Below are 18,892 nucleotides of genomic sequence, written 5' to 3'. Positions count from 1 at the left end.
TCATAGCAGTCACAATGGATTTCAATAATGACAACTTTACCATTAACATCCTTCCCACCCATTGAGAATCAAAGTCAACCACAGCTTTCATTCTGTGGGACTTTGCAAACCATTTTTTTGCAATCTTACAGGAAGTGACAGGTTAATACTAAAAAGACATATTTTGGATGCAGGATCAATTTAAGTCTGGGGTAAGCCTCCAAGGAATTAACATACAATAAGTCAGAGAAAACCCCACACCAATGTTAAATCCTGTCTGTGGTAGTGCTCGATGAAATACACCTTCCAAACGGTGCATAGGAACAGCTGTCTGCCTCTTTACGTTTCTTCATCAACACACGCCAAGAAGGTTATGTCCATGCTTGTGATTATTATAATACATAACACACATGTTCACATAAATGTGGGAGTTAAGAAAGAAAGTGGTTTCTATTGTTAAAATGCAGTTTATTAGCTGCAGTTAATCAGGCCTGAATCCTGAGCTCCATCACAGCTGGATATTATTTTGCTATACAAATCTGATCATAAAGTGAAAACATTTTTTTCTGTTTACTTTGTCAGAGGCAGCAGGAACATTTGCAGCCGTGACATCAATGAACAGAAAGAGCTGTTACCCAATTAACTAAAAATCCTTACGGCACCACTGTTCGTCTATGCACATCAGACAGTAGAGCAGAATTAATGTAGAAACAAAGCCAATTCCTTAACTATCATTTTGACTTAGTTTATAACGAGCCTCTAAACTACAGCAGTAAACAAAATCTTAAGTTCAGTTCTGACTTTTGGTTTTTGTGTTTCACCCAAGATCACCAGTGGCTCCGTCGGGCCACTGAAACATTTCAGGAGGCACCTCTGGTTTAAAGGAACTTTGAGCGAGAGCCTAGCTTCGTATTAAACATAAAATAACTTGTCAAATAAAGCATTGCAAGTACCTTTTCACTGAGTAATGTGAAACAACTTGCCAAACACTTGTGTATGGAGTGTTGCTGTGTATGGAGGAAGACTGACACGTGGACATTTGTGTTGATCAAAAAAGACAAAGAGTCCCATAATAAAGAACATGAACCAACATATATATGACAGCTCTTCTCTCTCCCCACTCTGTGTGTCTTCTACCTGTTTTAAGTCCAGAGTGATGGTCACATAGTGGTACTCCATTCCATTCTTGATAGAGGGACTTTGCCACCAACGGTTGGTTCCATCTATGGCATATTCTATGGGGTGATGCTCTAAAAACACACACATGCAGAAAGGGAGCAAAATTACATTTTTCTACAATGATAGATTTTCGTTCCATTTCAGATGATTTCATTTCAATTCTGAATAAAAAAAAAAAATGTCATTCCGTTTGCACAATCTACTTCTGAGTGCTTCTACTACTCCACACAATAGCTTTATTATAACGGAAAGGTCAAAAAGCAGAGCTTCTACGTATGCCGTGTGCGCAGGATTGTTTGAGTACTTGTGTGTGAGTGATGCTTTTTAAAGGAAGATGTAATGTTTCTGGTTGACTGGCACCTGCCAATCATCTGTTTACTTACGTGTGACATCTCTGTTAAAACCATGGTAACTATCTGTCGCTAAATAAAGTAGCCTTACTGGATATCCTTCAGGAAAATTATTCCCTTTTCTCACACTTTCACACATCCTGTCCCTGTCTCCTTCTTAGTTCCATGTGAGGTTGAGAGAGAAGAACCTTTGCACAGAAAAAGTTCACTTTATCAATTAACCAAGGAGCAGAAAATGAATTGTTAAATATATGCTCAAATTAACTTAATTGCTTTCTTACTTAGTTGTACATGAGTACATGCTTTCTGCTAAAAAAAACGAAAACAAAGCTGGAGCCAGCAGAAGGTTAGACTTGCTTAGCATAACGACTCAAGCCAGGCTGAAACAGCATGCCTCACTGCGCAGCACTTAAAATAAATACACTTCTAAATGTGATATTACAGGTTATATCTCATTTATTTCATTTGCACAGTTAGGGAATTGATGAAAAACCTCTTGACCTGGGTGCCTTACAAGACTCCACTAACCTATGCGCCCCAGCCTATTTTCAGGGTAATTTTACTACATTTACCTCAAAGCTTTTCATCTGAAATCTAAGATCTTTATCATTATAAGGACATGCTGTATCTTTTTTCTTTTTCTTTTTTTTTTCAGAACAGTCTAGGGTATCCAGATCTTCCAGCATTTGACATGACAATACTTCCAAAGTTTTTATTTTGACCTTTGAATAAAGGAAAAAGAAAACTCTCATTATGAAGTTGTTGTGCTTTTACATGTATCTCACCATAAAACCCTGGCAGTAGAGATATCTTTTTAAAATTATGTAGGGCAGATTGTCTGGAATGTGGAACTATCAGAAGCATAATGGTGGGATACTGTCAGACAGAATGACAGAATTGGGAAAAACATGTGTTTAGTGCCTAACGGAAATAAATGTCATAATTTTATTCACTGAAGTGTCACATACCTTCCTGTCAACCGAGAAGCAGGAGTTGGAAGATGGGGGAAGAAATTGGTAAAGATGTGACTTTGCAGAAGTTTGATCCGTTTTCATAACTTTTTTCCTTCAATATGTACAAATATGTAACAAGCATCTATTATATATTGATGCAATAAGTGCATTGCATGGATATTAAGCTTTTCAGTAATTCATATTTTAGCATTTTAGCTAGATATTAGCATATCTATGCAACGACAAATTTATGATTTAAGCCACAGCACTGTGTGTGGAGATGGACCTGGAGCTGCATGCAGATTGTAACTATGATTAGATTAAGTCAAGATCATTTGTAACTATGACAGGTCAAGTCATGTTGTTTAATTCAAAATGCGCCACAACTTGCTGCAACAAAAACTTGGAGAGCAAAGTAGAGATGGACGCAGAGCATCTCCGCGGGGCTTGGAGGGTTTAAGTCACTGTACCCTGCCAAGAAATTATCCATACATCTTAGTGAATTGTATAATTCATCCTACATCCACCCAACCGGTCGAGGCAGATAGCCGTCCCTCCCTGAGCCTGGTTCTGTCGGAGGTTTTTTTTTCCCCTGCGGGGGTTTTCGGTTCCTTCCCACTGTTGCGGACTGCTTGCAGACTGCTGAAGCTTATAGGGAATCCAAATGCTTTGGACTGTTGGGTGTTTCTGTTTCTGCCTTTGTGAAGCGCTATGAGATGACTTGTTGTTGTAAATATGCGCTATACAAATAAAATTGAATTGAATTGAATTGAACAGGGAAAACCCCAAAATTGCCATTATTTTTTTTGTACCAGTTCAAAATGAGTTCTTAATAAGTTCAGAGGTGTCCTTGCAGGTTTTCTGACCTTCAAGCTGGAGTTCTGCTCAGTTCAACTATCTCTTGTGTCCAGCTTCCTATTAGACTGATAAATAAGGCAGTGTTAATGTTCTTCTCATGTAACTCTCAACACAAAGACAAATCAGCATATATCCAATCTTCCTGAAATGTCAAACTATTCTCTTTGAACGATAACTCAGTCACTGGGTTGAATTTAATCAATTCAAGCTCATCAGTTCATCTTTCTTTTGCTCTCTCACCCATCAGCCTTTCCTTCCTTTGTCACCTCTCCTATTTCATCCCGTTTGCAGCAGTGTATCCTTTTAGTCATTATATTTCTCTCATCCTGACCAACTGCTTGATGAACTGTTATACAAACATAGCTACTGGCTGATTGTTGACTGATTAAACGGATTGTTCACTAACTAATCATTGGATACTAGTCAACGATTTCTTCACTCAAACTGATTAATTAGCTGCTTGGTTGTATGACTGGCTAAGTGGTTAATTGAATTATTGATCTATTACATTATGACAGGCCGATCGACGGTTTGAATAATGATGACAGGGTATTTTTGTGCTGTCATCTTGTCACGTTGCAAGTGATTCCTCAGCTCATTTGATAATTATCATTTCAGACAAAGTGATCGGTTAACATCTGGCCAATCGTGCTCTAATTAACTAATCTAGCATGATTTATTACTGTAATCACTAAGACTACAAGTGTGGGGTGGGTATAAATCTTTCTTACCAAATGGTTTTGTACTCCTTTGGTTGCAGGTTCGACACTGTGGGTTTCTCACTGGCTGACCCGGCACATGTTCGACCAGCTTACAGAACATCTCTGGACCCGCTGAGCCGCAGGTAGCGTTAGCGCTTATATCTGCCATAGTCGCCAGATTCAATACTGCTGGGAACAGTCCTGGAAAAAAGAATAACAACACACACAGGCAATTAAATGCAGAAATAAATAATGAAGGAGAAACATCGATACTGATGCTTGCTAAATATATGGATGCAACTGCTTTTCTGGTTTAGGAGTCAACAAAAAGAATGTTAACCCTCTGAACCCTGAGCAGGTTCTAGGTCTTGTTTGCTTCTGTCACTTTTTTATTCACTGTGGGTTCATTCTTCACTGTAATGTAAAGTCTTGTACATCGATGGAAACAGAACTACCAGGACTAGAAGTAGAGAGAACTCAGAAATGTCTTCTGTGGACAGATTTTACAATCACTGCAATTTTTACATTCCTCTGCGTATCCTACATCAACTTGTTGACAACTTGCCCCTCTGTATACAGTGTTCCAGCCTTGCTGCATTTATTTTACTCATCAGGTATGTTTTATTGTCTTGGCAGTCTCCCGTTGTCTCATCTCTGCTCTGTGTGAACGCTGCCTGCAGTTGACCTGAAAACTTAATTATAGTCATGACAGCTGTGAGTCAGTCGTGGCCTCTCAGCTATGTCGAGGAACCCAGCATTTTTAGTTTTATACAGAATCTGGCGCAAACTGTTCTTTTTTTTTTTTTTTTTTTTTAGAATAATGCAACTTTGATGAAATTTCACAATTACAAATAAAGACATTTTTTCTGACAGTCAAACCCAAGCAACCAACAAAAAGTTGAAAATCTGACTATTTTTACAGTTTCTCACTCTGATGCACACTGTCAAATTGCCTTGTTGCTTAAAGAAAAAAATCCCTTTCAAATTTACTGGCAGGCTTTGGTGTTTAGAGGGTTAAAGAAAAAAGAGGAGGGGAAAGGGGAAAAAACACATCAAACCTACATCGATATTTGCTGTATATTGATTTTGCCATCTGTCTGTGGGCTGGACAGCACACAAACCTGTTTCTAAAAAATGCCAGTTGACTTATTCTTTATATTGCATGTATTAAGATGGGATGTGAACACAGTACACTCTGTATTCAGGTTCAGCTGAATCGCGTTGTCAGATCTCCTCTGATCACAGATTTGAGTTTGTTCGGAGCAGTTTAAATGAGGTCAGGCTAATTTCTTCTTCAAAGTAAAAAAATAAATATGTTAAGTTGCCAAAATGCTGCAGTGGTGGTTATTAAGAACATCCTGCTTTGCATTCAGGCTTTGTATTTCGAATCATTACAATTATTTCAGTTTCTCTGCGTCTGAGTGAGCCAACAAACGCTTGTATTTCTGTTGTATTGAGGTTATGAGTAATTAGCCTGGAACATGAGGGGGAGGGCAAGGGTTTCATACCATCCAAGTTATTTAATCTGGGTGTATTTTCGGTACAGTCTAATGCAGTTAACATCATTTACCCCTCACAGATTGAAATACCCATGTTCACATTATCTGTGGATAAAAGAAGCAGAGAGAGACCGTTTTTTTTTTTTTTTTGGCCAGCTTTAGTCTGGACAGACTTTGAGCAATTTAATAACACTATATCAAAAGACAAATCATTTGCATTGTGTTGATTAAGCAACGCTCATTTTCTGTCCGTGGATATTTATCACTGCTGGAGCCCCAGTGTGTGAACTTGGAGGGAACATTCTTTATGGAAACACACATATTATTTTCCAGAATACTGCTGGAAGTCATTAATAAAGATGCACTATGCAAACAGGATGTTGTACTTAAACTTTGTGAAAACAAAACCCTAGACATCATGAAGGTAGAATCACAACTTTAACTTAAATCTTCATGTCAAAAGCAGTTCCTGGTATAAAACGTTTGGAGCCATGTCACTAAAACCAAGGGGAGTGTGTTCCTGTTATTAACAGAAAGAATGTGCTCGCTGTATTCCTACAAGGTTATATAAGCTGGACTCAATTTTGATGATTAGTCACTACAGTTGTAATTACTAACAATTTTTTACACATTTTGCCACCTGTTTTCTTTATTATGCAAATGATAATGTAATTTATAGACAGTAGGACCATAATTTTCCAAAGCTTTAGCTGATATTTAAATAACCTGTCCAAAACGTATTGAGTTCCTGAAAATGAATAATCTTCTTCCATTTAACATGTGTATGTATGTATGTATGATTTGCATGGCAACAAATGTACCGTAAAAATTAAAACCATACAAAATAATTTCTGATAATAAATAATAAATTCTGATACAGATGATTTTGCTGTGTAGTTTGTCTTATGTAGAACACGTGCATCTGCTATAAAATGTGTGACATTAGCTATAGAGTGAGTTAAAGCAGCTTGTACTGTAAGACACGGATCACGTCAGGAGCTATAGAATTCCACAACAAGCTGGTTATTGACATCTCCATGCCGTTACCACACAAATGCAGCATGAGTAATCTGTATGTTTCTCAGCCTTTAACTGTCTGCGCTGTTCCCATAGTGAGAGCACATTAGAGGGCTCAGAGTGAAGGACAAGTACTGGAATGTTGAACATACATATGGTTCACATTTCCTGTCTGGAAAACCCACACACCGACAAACACATGAATATATTATGTTGCATAACACATCTCAGTCCAGGTTTAATACCTTTTGCAACTAGCAGACTCGTATGTAATCATTAACACAGACATATGTACAGAAAATGTACGACACAGACGAGCCAGATGGACGAGAACATGAGATGGAAGCAGAGAAAAAGTGTAAGGAAAGCACAGAGGAGAAGCAGTGTGTGGACAGTCTGTGTGTGTTTGTGTGTGTGTCCAGATGAGTCCAGCTGTTTGGCCAGATGTCAACACTGATGAACTGTGAAGAACATCTGAGACACCCAAAGTCTCTCTCACACATGTGTACACATTCTCACACGCATACTCACAACCTACCATATACACAGTCAGTCAAACACACGTGCATCCAAACCTTTCAGCAACGATATCTGAGGACACTCCAGCACTTAGACATCCCCGACTTCCATAAACACAGAGCTCTCATCAAGGAAAAGTCCCAGATAAACTTCTCCTTCTTTACTGACTGAGATAAAGCACTTATCTTCTCTGATTATTTTAGGGTATTTATATTGAGTTAAATTATTCAAGGCTGAAACAATTTTGACTTTACAACAGATTACGCATCTCATTACTCATCAAAACCCTCTGAAGTAAGAAGGACACTGTACAGATTTGCACCAATTTCTGTTTACAACTCATTTTAAAATGAGCTGTTTGAGCAGCCCTGCAGTCTCATTTCCAGCATGACTGCTGTCAAAAGATCCATTCAAGCAAATCAGTGAGTAGGATCCTATGGATGTACATCTCTATGCAGTTAGCCAAAATGGCCATTGCAGATGACTGGCTTTCTGTATTTATTTTGAGCTCTGACACCCAAAAACCTGCTATTGGGCTGGAAAATCTGAAAAATTACCTAATTTATTAGAGGAATAAAATCAATCATCTATTTTCAACTTTGTCTGTGTTTACGCAGAGAGGAGACAAGTAAGGAGGAAATGTGCCCAGTAAAATATCCATGTCGAGTAAACATTTCAAATAACTTGTGTAAAAATTGTAATAATTTGGAATGCTATAGCAGGGATGTGTTGTATTGTTCAGTGCAAGTCATGTCCTCAAACACCTACAACAAGATGATGTACACAACATTAGCATGAGCCACACAACCCGCATTAATGGGGGAAAAAAATGTGGGGTTGAAATAAAACTAATCTCTTAATGCTGACCTTTGTTTTCTGTACATGTGCTGCAGCCGCTGGTGTTTTAGGCAAGTTACAGCAAATTCAGCAGTTCATCCATCAGTCATGTCCACAGGTCCAGCATACAGTACGGACAAAACTACAGTCACACAAATACAATAATCACAAAGCCTGATTCCCAACTCTCCCTTAAAATGAAGCCGTGTGAAGTGGCCTTTCTGTCCCTAAGCCTCAGCATTACAATGACAATAAAGGTGCTTCTGCACATGTTATATCTAAATCTTTTCAGAGTCATCTATTCATTGTGCAATTTCTTTTTTGGATGCCTCAAGATTTTAAGTGTGATATTTGGTCAACCTCTCAAAGAACCTAGTCAGCAGAGGGCAGGCTCAACTCTTTTCATTGCACTCTTTTGTTCACTTATTCTCAATTTGAACAGTTGCAACTGGCTAAAGATAAAGCCCCCAAAGCAAATAAAGCACGCAGTAAGTGTGTATACTAATGCCCTCTGAATCTACCAAGCCATGCTCCTACCACAGCAGCAGAGAAAAGGAAGCGCCATCAGGTTGTCATTCGGCCAACACAGAAAATCCAGACTCCAGTCTAAAAATTGCCTCATTTAAGGCCTTAATGCGAGATCAAAACGGTTGTTTTCATGAACATATTTTTATGGTTCTTCTCCACACCATTTATAAATGCTGCCTCTTGTTTCTGCCAAGAAATCAGGCCAACATTTCTAGTTTTTGATCCACAACCTGGAAGAATCTCCAGATACAAATGTGTGTGGGAGACTGTGCAATCTTTAAAAGTGTCATTTTACCTTGATTTGAGACAGCTAATACCTTAAGCTTCTTATCAGTTCTGCATGTCTGATTTAAAGACTCACAAGGGATCTAAAAGGGAACTTCATTGCTTCCAAGTCTAGATGGGAAACTTTTGGTGAAGTAGAATCCTCTGTTGTGTCCGTAGATTCTCATTTCACATCACTTGGACTCATTTTGAAGCTTGAAATGCTGAAAATCGTCTTTTCCTAGGTTGACGGAGCAGTCGGTTGCATTGTTTAACATTAAATGCTGAATACATAAAGTTAGCCAAACTATGTCATTCGTCTTAATGCATTCCAAGTTGCACTAGAGTGTACAGCCTTATAATTAAACACATTTTTTCTTTAGTTCCATGTTTGATTCAAAAGTCAGAGTTGCTGCTCTACCCTGTCAGTAGAGAAAGACATATTTGTTGGTTGAGAGTCATTTGTCATTGCAGAGAAATATTCCAATTTGAGCTTCTTTTTTCACGTATTGGCCCCATTACTGTTGCTTTTTTCTTCGTTTTTTTCTAAAGCCCTTTAAAGGGAAAATATGCCTTATTACAAAGCCCTGATTGGTTGAGTTTTTCCACTAGGAAAAAAACTGATGAACCAAGCAGCAGACCTATTTAAATCACTGAAAAAAAATCTGAGATGTGGGCAGCAGTTCTGAGATCTTGACTCAGGCTATTCAGTCCATTCATTATATAGCTAAATTAAATTGTGGACAGCATTTCAAGCATTTTGCTTTGACCAAATAAAGTTGCCAAGTTAATCTCAACCCAAACAAAACACAATTTCCCCAATTTAATTATCTTGGTGCAGAGAACAACAACTTTGGAAAATACTGCTTCCACTAAATATTGCAGGAAGCAGAACGAGAAAGGTACATTTCAAAGCACGCTTTCTACATCTTCTCAGTGTGCTGTCATAGCAACTTCTCCTAAACATCAAGATTTCTTGGGAAAATGTGATCATGTGTATGACTCTGACTTCAGCTGTTGATAATTTTTTTTTCTTTCTTGCCTTTTATGTTGAACAATGAGGTGAGATAACAGAGAAATGGAGAGGGCTGGATAAAGACGAGGGTTCACATTTCAGATTCACTGAATGACAAGGACACAATGATTGTCTGCCTACGGGTCTGTGGCTGCCTTAAACACACACACACCACACACACACACACACACACACACACAGACAGACACACACACACACACACACCTCCTCAGGTTCATCACCTTCTATTCTTTTCTCTCTGCTCTGATAACTATGGTAACCTGTCTCTGTGTCTGTCTGTTGGCCTCTCTATCCCCCGTCTACGCTCTGTTAACCAGATGTCTCAGAGGATTTACTGCCATACAGGCTCTAAATTATAATACTGTCAAAATATATAAGTATACTTGGTGAAGCTGGGCAGTGTCATTGCCAAAGGAGTTGTTTCAACATCCAACTTTATACATTTTGCAAGGCAGCTATAGCTGGGGTAGAAAATGTAAAATTAGTTTTCGTTAACCAAGCAGAACAAGTTCCCAGCTTGACCTTGTCACAAATTTCAATGACTTTCTTGTTCACTTGAATCTTGAGACCTTGATCAGCCCATTAGTGATATAATAAGCCACAGAGCCGAGCAAAAGAACTCATCTGCTGGTCGACTTGTAGTAGTCGAATTAACTATTTGAATTATGAATTGCACAAATACTCAGTGGCCTTAATCAAATGTGTGCTGGTAAATATAGCTAGAAGATGTGTTAGCATATGCTAAACAACGACAAAGATCATTAAGACGCTTGTGTTGCTTTTGTAGACAGTATTTCTTATATGATTTGTATGACTTGCTTCTACGAAACTCCAACTTCTAATACCCAGCTTTACTGTAATTGAAAGGTTTTTAACGTGACAGCTGGGGCCGGACGCAGCATGTTCTCATGTGCTAAATGACAGAAATGGTAAATGGTAAATGGATTGCACTTATATCGCACTTTTCTACCTTAGCGGCACTCAAAGCACTTTACAGTGTTTTCTCATTCACCCATTCACACACCAATGGCGACAGAGCTGCCATGCAACGTGCTGCCTGCCATTGGGAGCAACTTCAGGTTCCATGTCTTGCCCAAGGACACTTCGACTGTGGAGGGGCCGGGGATCAAACCGCCAACCTTATGATCAGAGGACAACAGCTCTACCGCCTGAGCCACAGCCAGCCGCCCAGGAGCACAGAGAGGGCAGATAAAGAGACATACAGGGCCGGTAAAAGTTTATGTGACGGTCTGATGATGGTACACCACTGAGGTGAAGTGATGCAGGCCAGTGACAGACTGATAGCATCATTAAGAATGGGTCCTGTAGGCTGGGCTGCCACAGTTGACTCGGTGAAATAACTGATGTTAGATGTCGATCATAAGCTTTCCAACTGAGCTGTCCCGGTGCAATTGCAGTTTAAAAAACACCTTCCCCGATGCTTAGGCCCAGTTATTTTTTATTTGTTTAAGTTTCATCAGCATTCTCCCAGTTCTCCTGTGCTTCGATCTGCAGCAAACTTTGTTCTGTGTCCTCAGACTGTGAGAAGGTGGCCCACACTTTTATATCATCACACCAGGCAGCAGCTCATGTTGGCTAGTGACACAGTTCACTGCACCAACCACTACCACCTTCATTTGAGAGTGTTCTGAGCTACATGGTAAACACGGGCAATGACATCACCAACTGATCAACATTTAAATTTGCTGGCAACTAAAGGGCCCATTTGCATAAAGTAGACTTGACTTCAGTTTTATGCAAATGAGATCCGGCGTGCGGCGGTCCAACGCCTCACGAAACTTTCTTAAAATGTCTAAACTAGACGTTGAACTAAAATGAGGATAGAATCAACAACTGCATAGCTTTTTCTCGCCCCAAATGTTTCTCTGAACTGTAAAAAAAAAAGATAAAGTTAGTGACCGAGCTGCCAAGTTGGTCCAACGCCTATACAGGACTGGTGTCTGGTGAAGGTAACGCAGCTGTCATGTGACCCTCTCGTGGCCCGTGAGTGACACACCTATCAAGCTGGTAATATTGGGAAACAGAGTGGCAACTCGCGTGTAAAACCACCCCTGTGGATGCCATAGGAACGTTTAACACACGCAGCAATTCTGACAATGAATAGGAACCGTAGAATTGACGGATCCTGTGGACAAAATTCTATTTATGTATTTGTCACTCAAGTTAACTGCTTCAACAAAATTTTGGTTGTCAAGAGTGAACTTCAGATGCCCTGCCATTTCATTTACACATCACCAATCACACACACAGGACATGTGTAGATTTAACAAAAGTGAGAGTACTGAAGCATGCTACTCATCAGTGTGGTAATAAGAAAAATAAGTAGATCAATACGGAATTCTACTTTAAATCTCAGTTGAAAATGTCTACATTGACCAGATTTCTACAAGCACAGAATGACAGCATATTCTTTTTATCTTATAAAGGCTTCTTATTACATTATGAATAAAACTTTATTTGCTTTTTCTGTTATGATAGTAGATGACTGCAGTGCTTGCCTTGCAGTGTGTGTATGTGCTTATGTGTGTGTGATGGATGTGTTATTGTTGAGTTTTGAGGCTAGATGTATGCTTGATGGAATAAGAAGAAGGTTGAAAAAGACAGGATCATCTCTCTGTATCTCTCTCTCTCTCTGTAACTTTCCATTTCTCCCTCCGACCCGAGTAGTTGGGGGGTGAAAGAGAGAGATGGATGCAGAAAAAGGTAGAAAGATTGATGGAAAGCAAGAGATGGATGGAGGGATTCCCAGAGAAAGATGGAGTGTTGTTTTAAAGGGTCAGGGCCAGGAGAGGAATGAGGGATGAGACTGCAATAATCCTGTATGCTCTCTCACACACACAGAACCTGAATATACACATATTTACATACGCAAATGTGTATGTGCATTAACACACAGGTGCAAAATAGTGAAACACGTTCCTCTTTATCCCCTGTAAATGCACATGCAAAAATATACATTCACAAATGTGCTATAAAAAATGAATTCAGACACACATACAAATTAATATGCTCGATGTACATACACATCTAACGCTAAAATGCATTGTGTCCTTCATCACTCTAAACCGAGAAGCAGTTGCAGATTGTGAATCTAGCATGGATTCTTAGGATTTCAAAATTGGTATTGGTATCACTGGCACCCCATTTGACTGGTTGTAGTCATATCTCTGAGGCTGTACTCAGTTCTTCAACTCAAGTCCTTCTGTTAACAGCCCTCCCTTATGTCCTCCGGTGTGCCCCAGGGCTCTGTCCTGGGGCCCCTTCTCTTCATCACCTACCTCCTTCCCCTTGGCAATATCTTTCGCAAACACAGCATTAATTTTCACTGTTACGTGGATGACACCCAGCTCTACATCTCCAGCAAACCCAACTCCACCCTCCATCACCAACTGCCTATTTGAAATAAAATCCTGGTTCACCTAACCTCCTTAAACTAAACAGTGGCAAAACAGAGATTCTTTACAAAATCTGCACTATCCAAAACTGACAGTTTTTCCCTTTCCATTGACAGCTCCTCAGTTTCTTCCTCCCTTCAGGTTAAGAGTCTAGGTGTCATCCTCGATTCCTCACTTTCTTTCCAATCCCCCATCAATAACATCACCCGGTCTGCATTTTTTCACCTCCACAGCATCAATCGTCTCTGTCCCTCCCTCACCCCCACACTGCTTCTATCTTTGTCCACAGCCTCGTCACTTCTCGCATTGACTATTGTAACTCTGCCCTCCTCGGTCTCCCCCAAAAATCCCTCCATAAGCTTCAAATGGTCCAGAACTCAGCTGCTCTCATCATCTCCAGAACCTCCTCATTCATTACATCACCCCTGTCCTACAGCAGCTCCACTGGCTCTCTGTCAAATCCAGAATCAAATTCAAAATCCTCCTGTATACATTCAAGGTCATCCACAACCTCGCCCCTCCCTATCTGTCTGATCTCCTTCACATCGTCTCTTCCACCCGCTCTCTCAGATCCTCATCCTCCATCCACTTCACAGTGACCTCCGGCCACCTCAGTACTATGGGGAGCAGGGCCTTCAGCCGCTCTGCTCCCAAAATCTGGAACTCATTCCCACCGGACATCTGTTGTACTGACTCTGAAAATGTATTATTAAAAAAAAAAAGAAAGAACTGAGAGGGGATTCTGTCCTCTATAAAAATAAAGATGTTCACAGATTGAATCTGTTTATCGATTTGTTGAAAGTTCACATCATGACACTGTTTAATGGAAATGTCAAGACGTTCAAGATGTTTCATTGTAGAGAAAGCTTAACTAGCTAGTATTACAGATACGAAAGCCTTTCATTTTTTTGTATTTAAAGTGTATGTTCTGATCTAACTTGTCTTTTCACTTTTGATAATAAAGGATTCGTAAGAAACAAACAAACAAACAAACAAAAAAATTCCAATTAATTTCCAGCCCTCATTATGAAAACCAGCATAAACTCTAATCAGCACTGGACTTCAGCTTTCTGAGGAGTTCTCCCAAAAGAAACTGCTTTGTTAGCTCAGCTGTGTTTCAGACACCTGAAATAGGATTTCTCTCCTTTCTTTGAGTTTCACAAACAAGGCAATGCTGGAAATGGGATTTTAACAGTTTAACAAGGACAGGAGGATTCAACACATGCCCAAAGATGTCACAATTATGTTTAAAATGTTCTTATGCTGGTGAAATCAGCAGCGGCTATCACAGCTCCTACAGTCTTGAAATCACAACTTAATTATGTTATTATGTGGACGTATCAAACTTCTCATCACAGTGAGGAAACTAGAATTGGTTATTTGAGAACACAGCTTCTTGCTAACTGATTCTGGCTGTGATGCCGGCCTGTGTCTGCTCATCGCTAATGTCATGTGGTCATTATATTCAATGATCTGAAACAGTTCCTCCTTCAGACAAAACAATCTTTCGTGTCCATTTATCTGCTACAGTACTTTAAATGCATACGGCCTGTTTCTCATTAAGGCAAGAGCAAAAAGGTATGACTCAACACCAACACAAAAAACGTTTGCTGGCTCAAGATAGATCTCAAGTTATTAAGAAAGCCCAGTGCACAAACACAGAACAGCAAACAGCATCCTCACAAGAGCTCAAGTAAAGTAATTGACCTGGTCATCAACTCAAATCACAATCTCTCCAAAAAAAAAAAAAAAACACATGTTGTACAGTCAGGCAGGAATATTTAAATCGTGATTGGTAGCTAGAAAATGTAAACACCAAAGGCTGCTCTCAGCATACACGTGTAATGTCGATCTTTGTACTAAATATATATTCCCGTCACATTTGTTTTTTTGTATAGGCATCAGAGCTGGAACAGTATGTGTCAGCTCTCTGTCTAAATCATGGGTTTGATTCAAGATCAGGGATCCACAACAACTCGCTTAGAACAAAACAACATTTAATAAACTCGCTTAGAACTTTTAAGCAACATGCAATTACGTTGGAGACAGTCAAGTCACTAAAAATACCCCGAAAATATCCCTTAACAATGGAGCTCCAGCCTTCCTCCTTAATCCCTGCATACTGCCTGCAGGGTTTACCTGCTTATTCAATGTGTATCAACTTTGTATTCTCTTTTACTTTTATTTATGTGTAACTTCATTTATTTGTGTGTACTTTTCATTATTGCGTGACTGTAACAGAGTTTTTGCCGGCATACCTTCATAGGTTAAAATGCTAAATTCAAAGTAAAATGTTCAAATTTAAATTCAAGCTTTTCTCTCCTGGTCTTAATTAAAAACTGATCATGTATCAATTTTGGATGTTTTACATAGAAAACTGCTCTGGTTTGCCTGCAATCATCACCTGCATCAATGTGAGTCCTGATTACACCACAAACGTCATTTCTCTTGAGGTATGGCAGCACAAAACTGAGGCAGACATGGTTCAGACATCCATCCATCCATACACCATCTATCCATCCAAACATTATCACACTGTTTAATCCTCATTAGGGTTGGGGCGGATGGGGGCTGGAGTCTATCCCAGCTGACTCAGGGTGAAGGCAGGGGATACCTGGACATGTCACCAGTCTATCACAGGGCTACACTTAGAGACAGACAACCAAGCACACACACATTCACACCTACAGACAATTTAGAATCACCAATTAACCTCAACATGTTTTTGGACTGTGAGAGGAAGCTGGAGAACCCACACTGCACAGAGAGAACATGAAAATGCCACACAGAAAGATCCCAGGCAGGGATTCAGGACCTTGTAGCTCTGAGGCGACAGTGATGGGCACCGTGGCTCAGACAGCCGGGCCATATTTATAACTGACTCACAGATACTCTTATATTTACAAAGGCTGTAGAAAATGAGACATATTTTGTAATTGTGATAGCTAACTCTCTGGTGTTGCATCAATGCATAAAGAGGCCAACAACTCAAGAGTCTGTCTCGATGTTGCTATGACAACGATGTCAATGGTTAGACATAGGCTAAGCCACAGTGAAACCACATTAGTCCGGGGACAGGATGAGAATAGTCTTCAGCCACACTTTATATTAACCATCACTAACAAACTATTGATACAAAAGTGATTTCAAAGCAGAAAACTTTACACTCATAATGTAATGAGTTCATCACAGGAGCGGCCTGGATCAGACACACTGTTTGGTCAAGTTGCAAAGTGAGGTCAGAACTTTAAAAAGATCTAAATTATATAATCTGAATGAAAAAGACAATGACATTAGTCCTCAGTATTGCCGCAAGGTAAAAAACAGTCTGTGAATAGAGAACAGATCTAAAAATAGTCATTCTTGATTAGCTTTACTGTAGTGTCATCTGTGATTAAAGTAAAAAAAATAAATAAATACATTTTAAAAAAAGTTAAAAAGGAAATGAACCCAGGCACGAAAGGCATCACATTATAAACATCACAAATGAAAGCTTTAAATATAGCATGTAATCAGCTTTCATCTTAATCATATCACACACACACACACACACACACACACACGTCAAAAGATTGACTGTTGATTTCAGTTCAGAGCCGCTCACATGTAACAAAAAAGTTCAGTATTAAACACATGCACACACACTTGTCAGTGTTCCCTGGTTGCTGCGTGTTGTTTCTATGGTAACGTGGTTCACACTGACATGTTGGATAAATGAATGACTTTTGTAATAGATGGAAAATTACACTTCCTGGACATGGAGTGGCTTTCTGTTTCTGTCGCTCTACGTTGTGCTCATACAAATTTCTATCTTAAAACAGTTTGGCATGGTAGCTACTGCTTTACTTTGATGTCTGAAACACCAGAAACGAGCTGGGCACCATACCTCAACTTGTTCCACAGTGATGAACTTATTGCTGTCAGGATTCCATCATGCTCACAGTGACAAAGACAACATGTGGATTTTTAGGGCAAACCATAACAATCATCCTGCTGTCTTAGAGTAGCAGGTTGTCATGTGAATGTTTCCTAACTGGCACTAAACCAGCTACAGCTGAGGCTTTTTTCACACATTTAGTATTAAATCCTAACATTGGCATGTGTTACAGTCAATAAATGAATTTTAAGGCCTTTTTACTTTAAAGGGACATTTGTTGTGTTTGAAGAAGGGGTTGTATGTAATGAGTATGAACTTGTTTTTTTTTTTTATTTGTGAGTATTTTTGCCTCTCGTTTGGTGCTGGTGTTCCAGGCTGGGCGGGGTCGGCTGGAGGAGGATCCTGCAGCCTATCTGGTGATGAGGTACTGGTGAAAGCCTCGCTCCACCTGCGCTCCAGTGCCAGATGATTGTCAACTCTCTGAGTGGTACTTTCGGCCGCTAGCTCTCGTTTGTGTTCCTTTGTGAGTTTTTTTAAGCTAGTTTCTTCAGTAATCGGAATATCTCGTCTTTGCTCTCCAGCGTTCCTCCATTGGCGGACCGCTGCCCAGCCATCACCCAGCCAGCACACACCCAGCCACTCCTAACCCGCCTGCACTCAGCCCCATGAGTTTTGGATTCCCGCCTCCACGGAATCCTGGCCACCTTGGATCCCACTCCCTGCTTCCTGGTGTCCCTCACTCCTGGCTCCCTAAATAAAACCTTTAATTATTGTTTAACCTGTCTTCCTCTCGCTTTTGGATCCAAACTTCCACTACAAGGCTTCTCACATTGTATGAGGTACTGACAATAGTCACGTAATAGTCAATGTACTAGGAAGAGGACAGGGGAGCAGCACAGAAGCTAAGCTGTGTAATACAGTGGATAGGGCAGATAATAAAACACATTAAACACCTTGAAAAGGTCCAGCAAAAATGGTAAATATCAGTTCAAGTGTATGCTATATTTTGACTGTTTTCTGTGCTTAACCTTGCTGCAGGACGGGAAGGGGAACTGAAGCATTTATAGCACTATCTTTAAAGTCACCAGATTACACTGACAAACAGTAATTGTACCTTTCAGAAAACAGGAGTTGTTGATCAACCTCTGCCTCAATCGATTAGTTGTTCCGCTCAGCTGTGTGACGCTGGGGTTTTAACATGTCAGCCAGGACAACGACAGAGCAACAGCTCAGGTCTGGTGGCTCTGACGGCTCTGAAGACAGTGATATATACCTGCTGCAGTTCTCTGTCAGAAAGGGCTGTCTGACTGGAAATAGTCAAACTGCAGCATATGTTTAAAGAGATATTGATCTTTTTGTTGCTTCTGGTTTTAGACGCCTAAAACGATGTTTTGTCCCTGACCCTGTCAACAGCGTTACACTGCTCAGCTTCCATGCTGCTCCTCCTGTCTGCTCCTGTGATCTACTGGAGGTAACACACTGAATATGGATGACCTTCAAAAACTGTCCCTTTAAATTACATTTTAGATGAGTGTCATAAGCTACATGATTGTATAACCTGACTAGAAAATGAAGAATTTACAAAACAAGAAAATACATAAACGCACATATAAAATCAATTCTCTGTTTGTCTTTGCACTGCCTGTCTGCCTTCCTCAGTGTCATCCCTCTACATTACTGCTGTAAACAAAAATGTACCTTAAGGTTTCTACAGCCTACATGAATCTGTACTTTTGTTGCCCTACTTCCAACTCTGGTTTTACATCTGTTGGCCGCTCTTCTGTCGACCTCCAGGGTTTTCAGGGAAAGCTGAAATGAAAACTAAGTCAACATCCTGCTCTCACTAAGACTTCCTGTCCATGTGTTGTTCGTGCATGCG

At 39.9% G+C, this 18,892-nt stretch overlaps 1 protein-coding gene across 10 annotated transcripts in view; it reads right to left on the bottom strand.

Annotated features, from left to right (window-relative positions):
* lama2 (laminin, alpha 2) overlaps nucleotides 1-18,892 on the bottom strand; it is a 225,864-nt gene that overhangs the window by 174,926 nt on the left and 32,046 nt on the right. For all 10 annotated transcript variants that reach the window (XM_008284577.1, XM_008284594.1, XM_008284585.1 and 7 more), the window contains exons 2-3: nucleotides 4,051-4,221; nucleotides 1,117-1,229 (exon numbers count right to left, since the gene is read on the bottom strand). In XM_008284577.1, the coding sequence (XP_008282799.1) occupies nucleotides 1,117-1,229; nucleotides 4,051-4,221 (284 nt within the window). The remainder of the gene's footprint in view (nucleotides 1-1,116; nucleotides 1,230-4,050; nucleotides 4,222-18,892) is intronic.

The sequence above is a fragment of the Stegastes partitus genome, unplaced genomic scaffold (assembly GCF_000690725.1).
Source record: "Stegastes partitus isolate 25-593 unplaced genomic scaffold, Stegastes_partitus-1.0.2 Scaffold9, whole genome shotgun sequence".
Lineage (NCBI taxonomy): Eukaryota > Metazoa > Chordata > Actinopteri > Pomacentridae > Stegastes > Stegastes partitus.
The sequence above is the reverse complement of the archived record's forward strand: the minus strand, read 5'-3'. Positions and strand labels throughout refer to the sequence as shown.